Source organism: Anastrepha ludens, chromosome 3, assembly GCF_028408465.1.
Source record: "Anastrepha ludens isolate Willacy chromosome 3, idAnaLude1.1, whole genome shotgun sequence".
Lineage (NCBI taxonomy): Eukaryota > Metazoa > Arthropoda > Insecta > Diptera > Tephritidae > Anastrepha > Anastrepha ludens.
The window spans coordinates 45,993,137-46,005,626 of record NC_071499.1 but is presented as its reverse complement, the minus strand read 5'-3'; the positions used below and the strand labels follow the sequence as shown (position 1 = coordinate 46,005,626).

General features: G+C 39.2%; 2 protein-coding genes across 2 annotated transcripts; one reads left to right on the top strand and one right to left on the bottom strand.

Moving 5' to 3' along the window:
- Positions 1–1,214: 1,214 nt before the first annotated feature.
- On the top strand, positions 1,215–1,989 carry LOC128857870 (uncharacterized). Its single transcript, XM_054093672.1, has one exon. It carries the CDS (start codon positions 1,321–1,323, stop codon positions 1,885–1,887), a length of 567 nt encoding a protein of 188 aa, XP_053949647.1. The 5' UTR covers positions 1,215–1,320; the 3' UTR covers positions 1,888–1,989.
- A 314-nt stretch (positions 1,990–2,303) lies between these two features.
- Positions 2,304–6,929, bottom strand: LOC128857869 (chromatin assembly factor 1 subunit A). The gene is made up of 4 exons (XM_054093671.1): positions 6,009–6,929; positions 4,070–5,372; positions 3,838–4,010; positions 2,304–3,742 (listed from the first exon to the last, which is right to left on the bottom strand). The coding sequence occupies exons 1-4, from the start codon at positions 6,795–6,797 to the stop codon at positions 2,381–2,383; spliced, it is 3,627 nt and encodes a 1,208-aa protein (XP_053949646.1). The 5' UTR covers positions 6,798–6,929; the 3' UTR covers positions 2,304–2,380.
- Between the last annotated feature and the right edge of the window lie 5,561 nt (positions 6,930–12,490).

Genomic DNA, 12,490 nt, shown 5'->3' with positions numbered 1-12,490 from the left:
ATACAACGAAATGGACGACTACATGGAAAAACTAGTGGAAGCTAGGTGCAATAATTTGACCACATGCAAAACAGCAAAAGTTATGTGTAGAACTAACGAGAAAAAACTGACTCAATTCGTACTTACGCTCTCCCGAAAGGACTGCGCAACTATCATAGGTATGCTGACAGGTCATAATCTATCGGCTGCACATGCGTACAAGATAGGGATTGCTAACACGGATAAATGCAGGAAATGCAGAGGATGTTGAGGCAACACCTTCTGTGCGTCTGTCTGGCATTATTAAAAACGCGTTTAAAATGCCTGGGAACTCCATTGTTTGAGGGTCGGGAGAACGTCTCAAAAGCGGATCTCCCAACTGTGCTTAGATTCGCCAAAAGCGCTGACATCCTACATGATGTCTACTTTCAGTATTCATAGAGGGCGATCTCCATCTGGTATCGCTAGGGACCAAAAGTGGTATGCGTGGCTTTATGCCAACCAGGCTAACCTACATAAAATAAAATGTATTTTAATTAGTATTTTAAACGCGTGATTACTTTTGGCTTTGAAAATTTCACCTTTGATCTTTGTTATCTTTTTAATTCTCGTCAAATAACTTTTCCACGGTTACAATCAGCATTAAAAACTCTATAGAACTCGTTCCTACGACAGTTGGTTCTACGTAACCGGAATGACCCGGATTTATATCCGGCCAAGGACTGTCACTTCAGCAGCATATTTGTATGGGGGATGTTTATGCTGCTACAACAACAACAACTCTATAGAACTCTTAATTGTATAGCTAGATGGTGCTGTTCTTGACCAAAAATATCTCGACCATATAGCAAAAATAATTTTAAGCCTAGCCTATATGCAGCTACATATAAAAGATTCACATTCATCCTGTTTCGCCCTCGAGCCACCGGAATCTATATAAAAGACTACAAAAGTCCACCATTGCAAATCAAACAATATTTGTGCCATGCAAAGTCTTAACTTTTACGTATGAACTCAACCGACTTATGGTTGTGGTGGTTGTAGTAGTAGTGCACTGCCAAGCAAGAGTAACAGTCCTTGGCTTGGTATGATTCCGTACCATGTGATCTCCAATTGCTAGTTCTTAAAAAGCCCAGTTTAGAACCACTTGTTCACACTGTAGGTATTTTTTTTTTTTTCAAATATAAATCCATATGCATCAGTAAATACTTTTTTATTTTGTAGAATTTACAGTATAATTAATTTGTCATATAAATGACTATAAAAGTAATCGGAAAACTTTCATTGCGTAAACAAATCGAACGGCTGGTTCTCTGAAAACGTTTTAGCATAAACAAGAAAATGCGTAGCATCTGGTTTTGTTTCAAATTGATTGAAGGTTGCCTGGGCTGCCTTTGTATGGGCATACAAATTGAAGGATTTCTAAATGTGGCCGTCTCACAAGATTTATATGTATACATCACTATATTTTCGGTTTTCACGTGCATTAGTTTTTTTGGCTGTTTAAATATTTGCATGGATCACGATCCAACATTGGTCAGCGAAATGATTTGGAATGGTTTCGCATGCTTTGGTTACACGTTAACGGCCATACTTACCATGTATCATGCAGAAAAGGATCTATATTTAATTCATTTGACGGGTGTGGAAATAATCGAGGAAGATGCGGAACATCCATTTTTTGGTTACTCAAAATTTCAGGCTATAACTGGCATCGTTACCGGAGTAGTCCATTTGATGCATGCGGTGCTCGCAGGTGATGTGGTCTTTGTAGAAGCCGACAGAAGATCTGGAGAGGAACCTCGGATTATTTTGTATCTGGGTGGCTTGTGGTTTCATACACTAATGATGAAGTTCAAATGGTTTCGACGATTTGAGGGCCCAAAGCTCTCAGCGAGAACTGGTTAAAATGCAGCCAGGGGAAATTCGATTCAAATTTGACCGGGTGTATGTATTTCTCTACTGAAAACAATTTATGGACTTTAAGCAGAATTATTTTCGATTTAACTCATATGTATGTATTTCGCGTTAACAACATAAAGAAAATACAACTTTTTACGCTATCTGCTCATGTCCTTATATGGAAACTAAAAATAGTTTTTAGTAATTTAGTAAACTAACCACTTTAACAGATGAAGTAATATTTTTCTGAGCTAAGTATTTGATTGAGAACATTAACTTGGATACTTCGTAGTTACATTACACAAACGTCCTTGACAAATGCTCTTATTATTTATGTTGTTGGACTCTAAATACTACACTAAATACATTACTTACACTAAATATTCGTGCGTTGGAATATGTATGTACGCAAGAACGTGGTAAAGTGACAGGGTAAACGGTACATGTGAGAGTACAATAGTAAAATTAAAATAAAACTAAATTAATCACTACAAGCAGCCTAGTCGACTTCGACAACTTCGCTGACTTCTTTTGAAATGGTCGTAGGAGGAACATCTGCTTTTTTGCTAGAACTCGCCTCGTTTTCGGCGGAGCTTTTCTGTAAGAATTCACTAATGAGCGCATTCTTTACTGGCTGCGATATATGTTGTCCACGCGCCACAGACATCAGAAGCGGCACTCGCTTTTTAACCTTAGCAGCCGGTTCTGTGGGCATTGGAGTTGCTGATTTCGCCACTGGTTTGCTGTCATCAGATGCGGCTTTTAAATCTTGTTTCGTCTCTGAAACCGATGTAATTTTAGGAGATTTCTTCGCTGGCAACAACTTTGCGAACTTCGTCAATTCAAAATTACTTTTGTCCTTTCTACCTTTGTGATGATGACCGGCTTGTTTATTTTTAGCTGTTTTCGCTTTTGGCTTTCCTTCGAGTTTGCTTTCCTTTTCCTCGTCATTAGCCACTGTTTTTGTCGCCTCTGTGACAGTTTCTTTTTGTGTTTCAACTTCAACCTCAACCTTTGTGGTTTCCTCGTTTGCTGATCTTGGTTGCAACGTATATTTCCAAGTGTTGCGCAATCCCAGATTTTCCAGATCCATTTTCTTTAATACATCAGCAGATACGATCCAGCACAAACGTTTTTTATTTTTTTTCTTACTATTTTGTAACAAATTATCTGACTCTGTAATTGTCCATTCTGCGAAATCGTCGATTTTTTCTCTTACTAACGATTTCACCGGTCCACGAACTTCACCATTCTTTATAGATTCCTCGTTAGCTTCCAAGTAAGCTATAAACTCTTTTATTAAGAAGTTTTTGGAATGGTGATTGCCATGTACTAGGCGTACCAAATCCTTCAACATTATTTCGGTTATTTTTATGGGCTTCACCTTTTCCACTGTTTTCTCATTTCGGTTAGAAGTTGGTGAGCCGATTTCACTCTTCTCTGGGACTTCGGGATCTTCTAATAGAGGTGGAACTTCACATAACATTGCACGGCTGTTTAAGGTATCCCAGATTATTTTCGGGCACAATGCGGGCTGATTGCCATTTTCATCTGCCCAAATGCAGCCGATAAGACGCGGCTTGATTTTTTCGGTTTTCTTTTTCATTTCCTGTGCAAACTCTTGCTGCAAAACTTGCAATTTTGCCTTTTGAGCTTCGCGTGTATTTGCATCGAGAATTTCGTCTTCATTTTGAAGTTCTTCTTCACTCAGATGACCATGTGGCACAAACCATTCGTTGTCGACCTCGTAGTCGTCATCCTCTGACTCTTTCTCTTTTTCGTCATCACTGCCGTCCAACGACTCGCCAGGCTCTTCCTCTTCCCACTCGAGATCAGAATCAACTTCGTAGTCAAAACACTTCTGGAAAAGGAAACATATATGTATGTATTGTATATTGTTTCAAAAATATAGTACAAATATGGCTATTCGATTAATATAGAATAAGTAACACGTACCGTATCTTGCGCAAAGGGACGCCTGGATTTGATAACGCTCGTTCGTTTCCTCCATGTACCGTAATATGGTGGTCTACGATTCTCATGGAATTTGTAAAACTTGGCTCGGAAGTGTTCAATTGGTGCATGTGTCTCTTCAACAATTGCCAGGCCAGCCCGATCTAGATCATCATCTGCAAAAATAACAGCAAAGTAGTGGGTCACCGATATGATAAAAAAAAAGTATAATAACCTATGATTTGGATATCATCTTCGGATGCTTTTGTGTCTACTGATATACGTCTCCATTTGCCAGGTGTTATTTTACCATTTCTCAGCTCCACCAGATACAAATCCTGACTCTGTGGCATGGAATCCGTGCGCGCGCCTACACATGTGTCGAGTTGTTGCCTACACTCTGGGGATAACTGTTTGCGACATAAAGGCGCTAATTTCATGTCACCTTTCACCTCAAATGGACGAAAAGCGAGGGTTTCCGGATCATAACCTTCGTCTTGATGTGCCTGCAGCTGACTCGCATCACCATCTGCATTTAATGTGCGTTTTGCTTTGAAGAACTTTTGAAAAGCTTCAGCTTCTTTCTTAGCTTTCAAATCCGCACCTTCTTTCCGTTTTCGCTCCTCTTCCTTTTTACGCAACTCTTCCTCTTTTGCTTCATTACGTTTCCGTTTTTCTTCGTTTTTCACTTCCAGCTCTGCCAGCCGCTTCCGTTCCTTTTCTTCGCGTTCTTTACGCTTTTGCTCATCTTTCTCCTCTCGTTCTTTACGACGTTGCTCGTCGCGCTCCTCTCGTTCTCGCTTCTTTGCCAATTCTTTCGCTTCTTTCTCCCGTTGCTTTTGCATTTTTTCTTCTTGCAACCGAGATTCCTTCTCTTCACGTGCCTTACGTCGTTGTTCCATTAATTTTATCTGCTTCGGTGTGAGATTTTTCTTTGATGTCGTATTTGCATCTTCCCTGCTGATTTTTGGAGTAACAATCATTTTAGTACCACTTTTCTCAACGTGCGATTTGGATTCATTATTGGAAGATGAAGAACTTTCGGAGCCCAAAGAATCCTTTATAATTATAGGTGTATCCATAAACTTTTGAATGACACTTTCTTTTTGTTTAGTTTCTTCTGTCGGCAATGATTTTATATTCCGACTTTGTCCCCCTTCACCTTTAACCGGTTCCACTTTAGTTTTGGAACTCGAAATAACATTTTTATTACTCTTTGTTGGAAAATCATCCGAACCCTGATTTTGTTTATCGCCGCCCCTTTTTCGCAGTTCCTTTGAATGTTGAGGTGTGGTTTGAGATTTTACCGAATGAGATTCTTCATTTTTATTGGCAATATCATCACCAATAACTTGGGTATGAGTACCCCTTTTCGATGGTGTGCCTTTCGAGTTAATATTTATAGAGCTACTTCTGCTGTCTAACTCTGAATCGGCAACATCTGTTTCATTTCCACCAATTTCAAGAACCAAAACATCCGCATTTTCCTCTGTTTCTGCGTCACTAAGCCCCGCAGTCAAATTAATTACTTTTTCAACCTGTATAAAAAAAGTAGACTTTATAGGTTAATATTCATTTGCCACAAATGCTTTAGCAGTGGAATATATACATCATTCAAGAAAAGCTGTCACACGTCCAATACTACGAGTATTCTGTTGTTATTGCTGTAAAATTATACAATATATAAAATAGTTTCTGAAAGTTTGGGTGGATACATGCTGTGGGAGCAGTATATGATTAAATATGGATAGTTCAGATAGCGTGAACCTTCGTAGGAAGGGATTAATTTAGGTTTCATTGTAGGAATAACAGAGAATATTCTATACAAACTATTGGATATCAGTGAGCGTCGTCCGTCTGTCCGCGGGTTATCATTTGGTGTGCGAGCACATTGAACAAGTAAATGTACATTACACAATTCCATGTTCGGGCCTTCAAAAAGTGTATTTAATTTTCTGCCTTATTAACTGCAGTATCATTCATACAATAGTCGTTTCTATGTACAGGTTTCCTATCCCTAATTATGCTGGTGAATACCATTTTGGTTTTCCTACAGTATTAAGCCCTTATATGATGAACGAACAATAAATTTAATCTCATTTTTTGGGGCATATACATAGATAACCTATCTGAGGTTGATGCATAAACAATGCAACTAAAGTATTTACACACACCTGTTCAGCACGTTTCTCTGAGGTGCTTTCTAATTTTTGTCGCTTTTTTGGATTTGCATCATTTTCATCGCTGGAAATAACGAGTTCAGCGTCAACGCACTCTACTTCTACCTTAGTTTTTTTCCGTTTATTACTCTTAGCACTGCCAAGTGGCAATTTTATTTGGACTTTTGTTGCACTTCCACTTGCTTTACTGCTGGATTTATTTTTCGCACTTCCGGGTGTACCAGTTTTCGCATTAGAATTTTCGGGTGTTCCGATCTCCTTCGCTTTGGCTCCTCTTGTTTTTGGTGTGTTTGGTGAGTTCACTCCGCTAAGTCCAATTGATGCTTTTGATTTGTTTGTATTTGGAGATGCTAATGCCACATTTTTGTTCAGCTTTTGTTTTATAATATTCTGATTATCCTTCATCTCTTCCTTCTTGTCGTCATCCTCTTCCAAGATATCATCATCATCCAACAATATAATATCATCATCTTTATCTGTTGTTTTCTTTTTCTTTGCGCTCAAGTTTTCTTTGCTAGTCGAACGTCCACGCAACGCATCAGACTCTTCTTTTTCTGTTTCTATTTTATCTTCAGCTTCAAACGACAACCTGCGTTTCCGCCCATCTTGTGCAGGCGTTGTTGTACCCTTGGAGGGCACAGACACTCCAGCAGCCGGGGTGAGGCTTGATGATATTATTTTAAATGGCAGCCGCGCCTGCACAAGTTTTTTTCCGCTCAACTTCTTCGCAGCACTGCCTTCCCCTTTATTGGTAGTAGGCGTTTTCACCGCTGACTTTTGCATACCTTAACAAATTATTCCGAACCCTTTAAATATTAAAATTTATAAAAGCTATGAAATTAAACACAAGAAAACCCTACACAGCGCTTTTAAAATGTCAAATCGTGCGCGAATGAAAACAAAAAGCGCGCCAATACACACCATGAAGTTGGATGCGAAAATCATTGCAAAGTGTCAGCTGATTGTAAGTGTCAATAAGCAAAAGTCGTAAGTTCTTTTAAACCTCTTAAAAATTATATGAAATACATATTAAATTCCTCCAAAAAGTGTATATACTTCATATTAAATGTATGGATGCAGGAATACTAAAATATAAATTTAAATTTGAATTTCAGAGCTCAGTTATAGGGCTGTCACAATGGGTCCGTTGCGGCAGCGCTTTTGACGTGACGTACCGTGGTGGCACAATAAAAGTTCTGCATTTAAACAAAAAGAAAAGCAGATGTTGTCGTCTAAAGGCAAATGATTTGTTTCGTTGTATACAAATAGGTTTTTGTTGATTGTGAAATAAAAATTAATGCTTATTGAGGCGAAAGAGGGTTTTTATAGAATTTATGGTAATCGTAGACAGCGGAACGCATATACAGGACAACTTGGTTAAGTCTAGTCTATTCTCTACTCTTCCAAGCTTTTATCAATATAAGGGCGTATTTGAATGCTATATACTCAATTAATTTAAATTCCATTTATATATTTTCTGCATTTAATTTGATATAATAAAAATTTGCGCGATACAAAATTGTGACACACCTATTAGACTAGAATCACCTTCCTCCTACTCATCTAACACCCCTCTCTTTCTGGACCCAACCTTTCGAAACAGCATGATTCCTGGGCGTATCTTTAGATGAGTTAGACGAAGACGACCCAACGCTGACGGGGTCTGTATTACTGCTACAACAACAACAACTAGAATCATCTTCATTAATGTGCTAAACAGAATTGCAGCGGACGGTTAACGAGCTGACGTGTACCTGCTGCCAAAATTAAAATACATTCATTCGTATGAAATTGCACGGAATTGTGGCATGGACGGTTTTCTTGCTGGCGGGGAAAATAACTATATTCATTTCTATTTTCTTCGCCGGATTGAAGGCTCAGAGTTGTTTTTCTGGTCACTTGATGACGATTTTTTGTTTACAAGCAATAGCAGGTAATAACAAGCAAATATTTCTTTGATTTGCACAAGAAAACCCACAAAATACATATCTATCATTTAGAAAGAATTTTGTTTGTAACAATGAGCTTCACGAGTTGCTTTACAAATATAGCAAGGCGAGTCTATTAAAGGTGGTGTTTGTAAATCAGCAGAAACAAGTTTCTCGGTTTCTAGTTTCTCAATACTTTGCTTTGACAATCAAATGTACAGAACATTGTTGTTGTACTAGTGCCACCACCTTTAATGAATGCTCCTTGAAATATAGCAAACGAAATTATTTCACTACAAAATTATATTTATTGTAACCACAAAATGGCAGCTGAAAACCGTCCCGTCGCAATAGTGTTTACCGTCTCTGTGGCAATTGTGTTTACCCGACCGAATTTTCCACCGGAAGTGAATCAGTTGATCAGCTCCCATCAACCATTTACCCGATGTGCCACTAAAATTCTGTTCCGGCCCATAGGATTGTGCCAATCGTCTCCTTCTTCTTAGTTGGCGCGATAACCGCTTACGCGACTTTGACCGAGTTTAACAAAGTCGTTTTTTTCTCGTGCTAACCGGCGCCAGTTGGACACGCCAAGTGAAGCCAAGTCCTTGTTCACCTGATCTTTCCAACGCAGAGGAGACCTATTCGCCGTGCAAAGGTCTAAAAATCTTCCGCCAAATCTTCAGTCGCTTCATCAGATGTTGTCATCGTCCACGCTTCTGCGCCATACGTTAGGACAGGCATGATGAGAGCCTTGTAGCGTGTTAGATTTGTTCGTCGAGAGAGGACTTTACTATTTATTTGCCTAGTTTGTCCAAAGTACCACTTGTTGGCAAGTGAGATTCTACGTTGGATTTCGAGGCTGACATTGTTATCTGTGTTAATGCTGGTTTCTAAATAAACGAAGTCTTTTACAACCTCGAAATCATAACTGTCAGCAGTGACGTGGGTGCCGATACGCGAATGCGTCGACTGCTTGTTTGATGACAGGAGGTGCTTCGTTTTGTCGTCGTTCACCACCAGATCCATTCGCTTTGCCTCTTTAACCAGTTTGGAAAAGGCAGAACTAACAGCGCGGTTGTTAAAGCCGATCATGTCAATATGATCGGCATACGCCAACAATTGAACCCTCTTATAAAATATTGTGCCTGAGCGATTAAGTTCTGCGGCTCGTACGATCCTTTCCAACATCAGGTTAAAGAAGTCACACGACAGCGAGTCACCCTGTCTGAAACCTCGTTTGGTATGAAACGGCTCAGAGAGGTCCTCTCCAATTTTGATGGGGCTGCTGGTATTAAGCAACGTCATCTTGCATAGCCGTATTAGTTTTGTGGGGATACCAAATTCAGACATCGCGGCATACAGGTAACTCCTTTTCGTACTGTCGAATGCAGCTTTGAAGTCGACGAAAAGATGGTGTGTGTCGATTCTTCTTTCATGGGTCTTCTCCAAGATTTGGCGTATTGTTAATATTTTGTCGATGGTAGACTTTCCAGGTCTAAAGCTACACTGATAAGGTCCAATGAATTGGTTGATGGTGGGCTTCAGCCTTTCACACAATACCTTAGCTAGAACCTTATAGGCGATATTTACTTCGACAGTTGTTCGACATTTTAGCAATAATACTAATAATAATAATCGACATTAGCAGAATTCTTAATGTAGGCCTCTTCTATTCGCCACTTCCCCGCTTGTCCTCTCTACACTCGATTAACTTGACGAAAAATTTGCATGCGAAAGCAACAGCAAAGCTATCGAGTAAGATTTGCCGCTAGCGAGTATGGCTATAGCTGATTAGACGCACTGCCTTACCAACACATGTAATTTAAGGCAGCTCTCTTCCCGCATTGGCGACATATATTCATTTGTAGCATTTGCTTCATCTATTCGCCACTTGCTAAGACTTGGCGAAAAGAAGAGGCCCTTTGTTGACATTTAATTTAAATTTAGAGTCGATAAAGTAGGTTGCAAACAGCCGATCAAAAGTATATAACAAAACTTGGAAACACCAACGTCATCCGCAACAATTTCTTAAGCGCGTATAAAACTACGCGCTTATTGATTTTTTTTAACTGTTTTTGCTTTTTTTTTGCATTTTAACTGTTAACATTTTAACAACTACAACAGTGGCAATCAAATACAAATCCAGTCAAATCAGTAGTAAGAAAGTCAGCCAAAAGATCTGCACTAAGACTGAAGGTGACTGGCCAATTCTCACAACGGCTTTTTAGCCACTGTAAACGGAAGGTCAGACTATGTTAATGCACAATAAACTTTGGCAAGTGGCCTGGCTTTGTATTAGAGTAGAATGGATGGCAGAAGGGCCTCGAGTCCGATTACCACGTATACAATTTCTTTATAGATGGGTCCAAAAGGATGGAAGGAGTAGGAGCGTTTGTCTTTTGTCCGCAGTTTGATTTCCAAAAGTCTTTCATGCTTCCTAATCACTGCAGCATAATTCAAGCTGAGATCTATTTTGTGACCAAAACAGCTGAATTAGCGTTGTAGTTTGCTTCCCTCTACACTCGCACAAACATCTTCATCCATATTCAAGCTGCTATTAATGCAATAATGGCTGTAATGACTAGCTCGGAGTGCATGCAACACTGTAGATCTAAAATGGATGCGATCTGTATAGGTCAAAATTTAATTTGTACCAGGGCACAAAGAATAGGAAAATGAGAGTAGACGAGGTTGCTAAGGCAGGCAGCCGCTTGCTTAGGATGAGTACGTCCAACATATATCCCTGATTCACGGTTTTGAAGATGGAACTACACGAGGAACTAACTCTGGAAGCACCGCATAGAGGGGAAGCCTCGACCTCCCACAGGATTGCTAAAATAATGCTACGAACTTGCAACACGAAAACAACCAACTTTATTTTATTATTCCCAAGGAAGGAATGTAAAATATTGGTTGGAGTGCTGACGGGACATTTTTAAACCCATATGACGCAGCTAAAATAGGATTGGTTCAAAACGATGCGTACAACTTATGTGAAGAACAAAAGGGATACGCTAGAACACCTTCTTTGCCATAGCCCTGCTCTAAGCAGAACTCATTACAACTGTCTGGGATCGGTATACTTCTCATCTCTGAAAGATATTGCTGACACAAGTTTAAACTGTTTATTAAAACTCGCCAAGACATGTATCACGAATCATGTTTAACACGACTCCAACAACACTGGTAACACTATGGACTTTTGAGATCTATGTGAGATCTATTCAGATCAGCGTATATGTATGTGTAACCTTCATTAAATGAAATAATAATTATTACAGAAATAAATAGAAATAGCTTAAAAAATAATGCGTTTCTTAACAACTTTAATTATTTTTGATTATTGCTTTTGAATTTCATTGAATATATAAGGTTAAGTAAAAAATAAACAAGACTGAGCTAAAATAGAAAATACGGGAGCTTTGTTCTGATAACTTCGAACTTGTTTATTCAAAATAGTCCCCTCCGGCCTTGATAGATTATTTTGAGCGAGCTAAAAGCTTTTTGAAAGAGTATTTCAGGTCATTCACCGGAATGTCTTTCAGGATGTCAGTACAAGCCTTTTGGATGGTCTCTACGGACGCAAAATGTTTTCCTTTCATGGCCAAATGCGATTTCCCGAATAGGTAGAAGTCACAGGGTGCCATATCAGGCGAATACGGTGAGTGATTGATGGTTAAAATGCGATTTCTAGTCAAAAAATCAGTCACAAGAGTGGATCGGTGAGTTGGTGCATTGTCATGCATTAAGGACCAGGTTCCTCCTTCGCGGTATTCAGTGCGAATTCGACGAATGCGATGCAACAACCGCTTCAAAATGCCAAGATAGGAAATTGCATTGACGGTTTGGCCCGTTGGCATGAACTCCTTGTGGACAATTCCTTTGGAATCGTTAAAACAAATGAGTATCGATTTGATTTTTGACTTCTCCAAACGTGATTTTTTTGGGTGGTGGCTCGTCTGGGGCTTTCCAATCGGCACTTTGACGCTTAGTTTCAGGTTCATGTTGGAAACACCACGTTTCATCACCGGCTGCAATGTTGTAAAGGAAGTTCTCGTCTTTTCTCGCCTCTTTAATGAGGTCTTTCGAATGTTGAATTCTGAGCAATTTTTGGTCCTCAGTTAATTTGTGCGGAATGAAACGGGCACAGACCTTTCGTAAATTATCAGTTAAAATGCGATAAACCGATTTTTTGGAGATATTCAATTCCGATTCCATGAATTTCAACAATGACAAATTTTATATTTTTTACGATGAATTTACGACCAATTTCTATGGAGTTTTCGGTGATTACTGATTTTTACTGTCCAATGCCATTTATGACCTCACAATCATCTCTGAAACGTGTAAACCACTCATGAACTCTGGCACGAGATAGACAATCATCGCCATAAACATTATTCATCAATTCAAACGTTTCGTTAAACGTTTTGTCGATTTTAAAACAAAATTTGATATTAGCTCTTTGTTCGAAACTCATTTTTATACCGATGACACAAACATACTGACCCTTAAGACGCAATAACTTCGCTTCCACTGAACCGA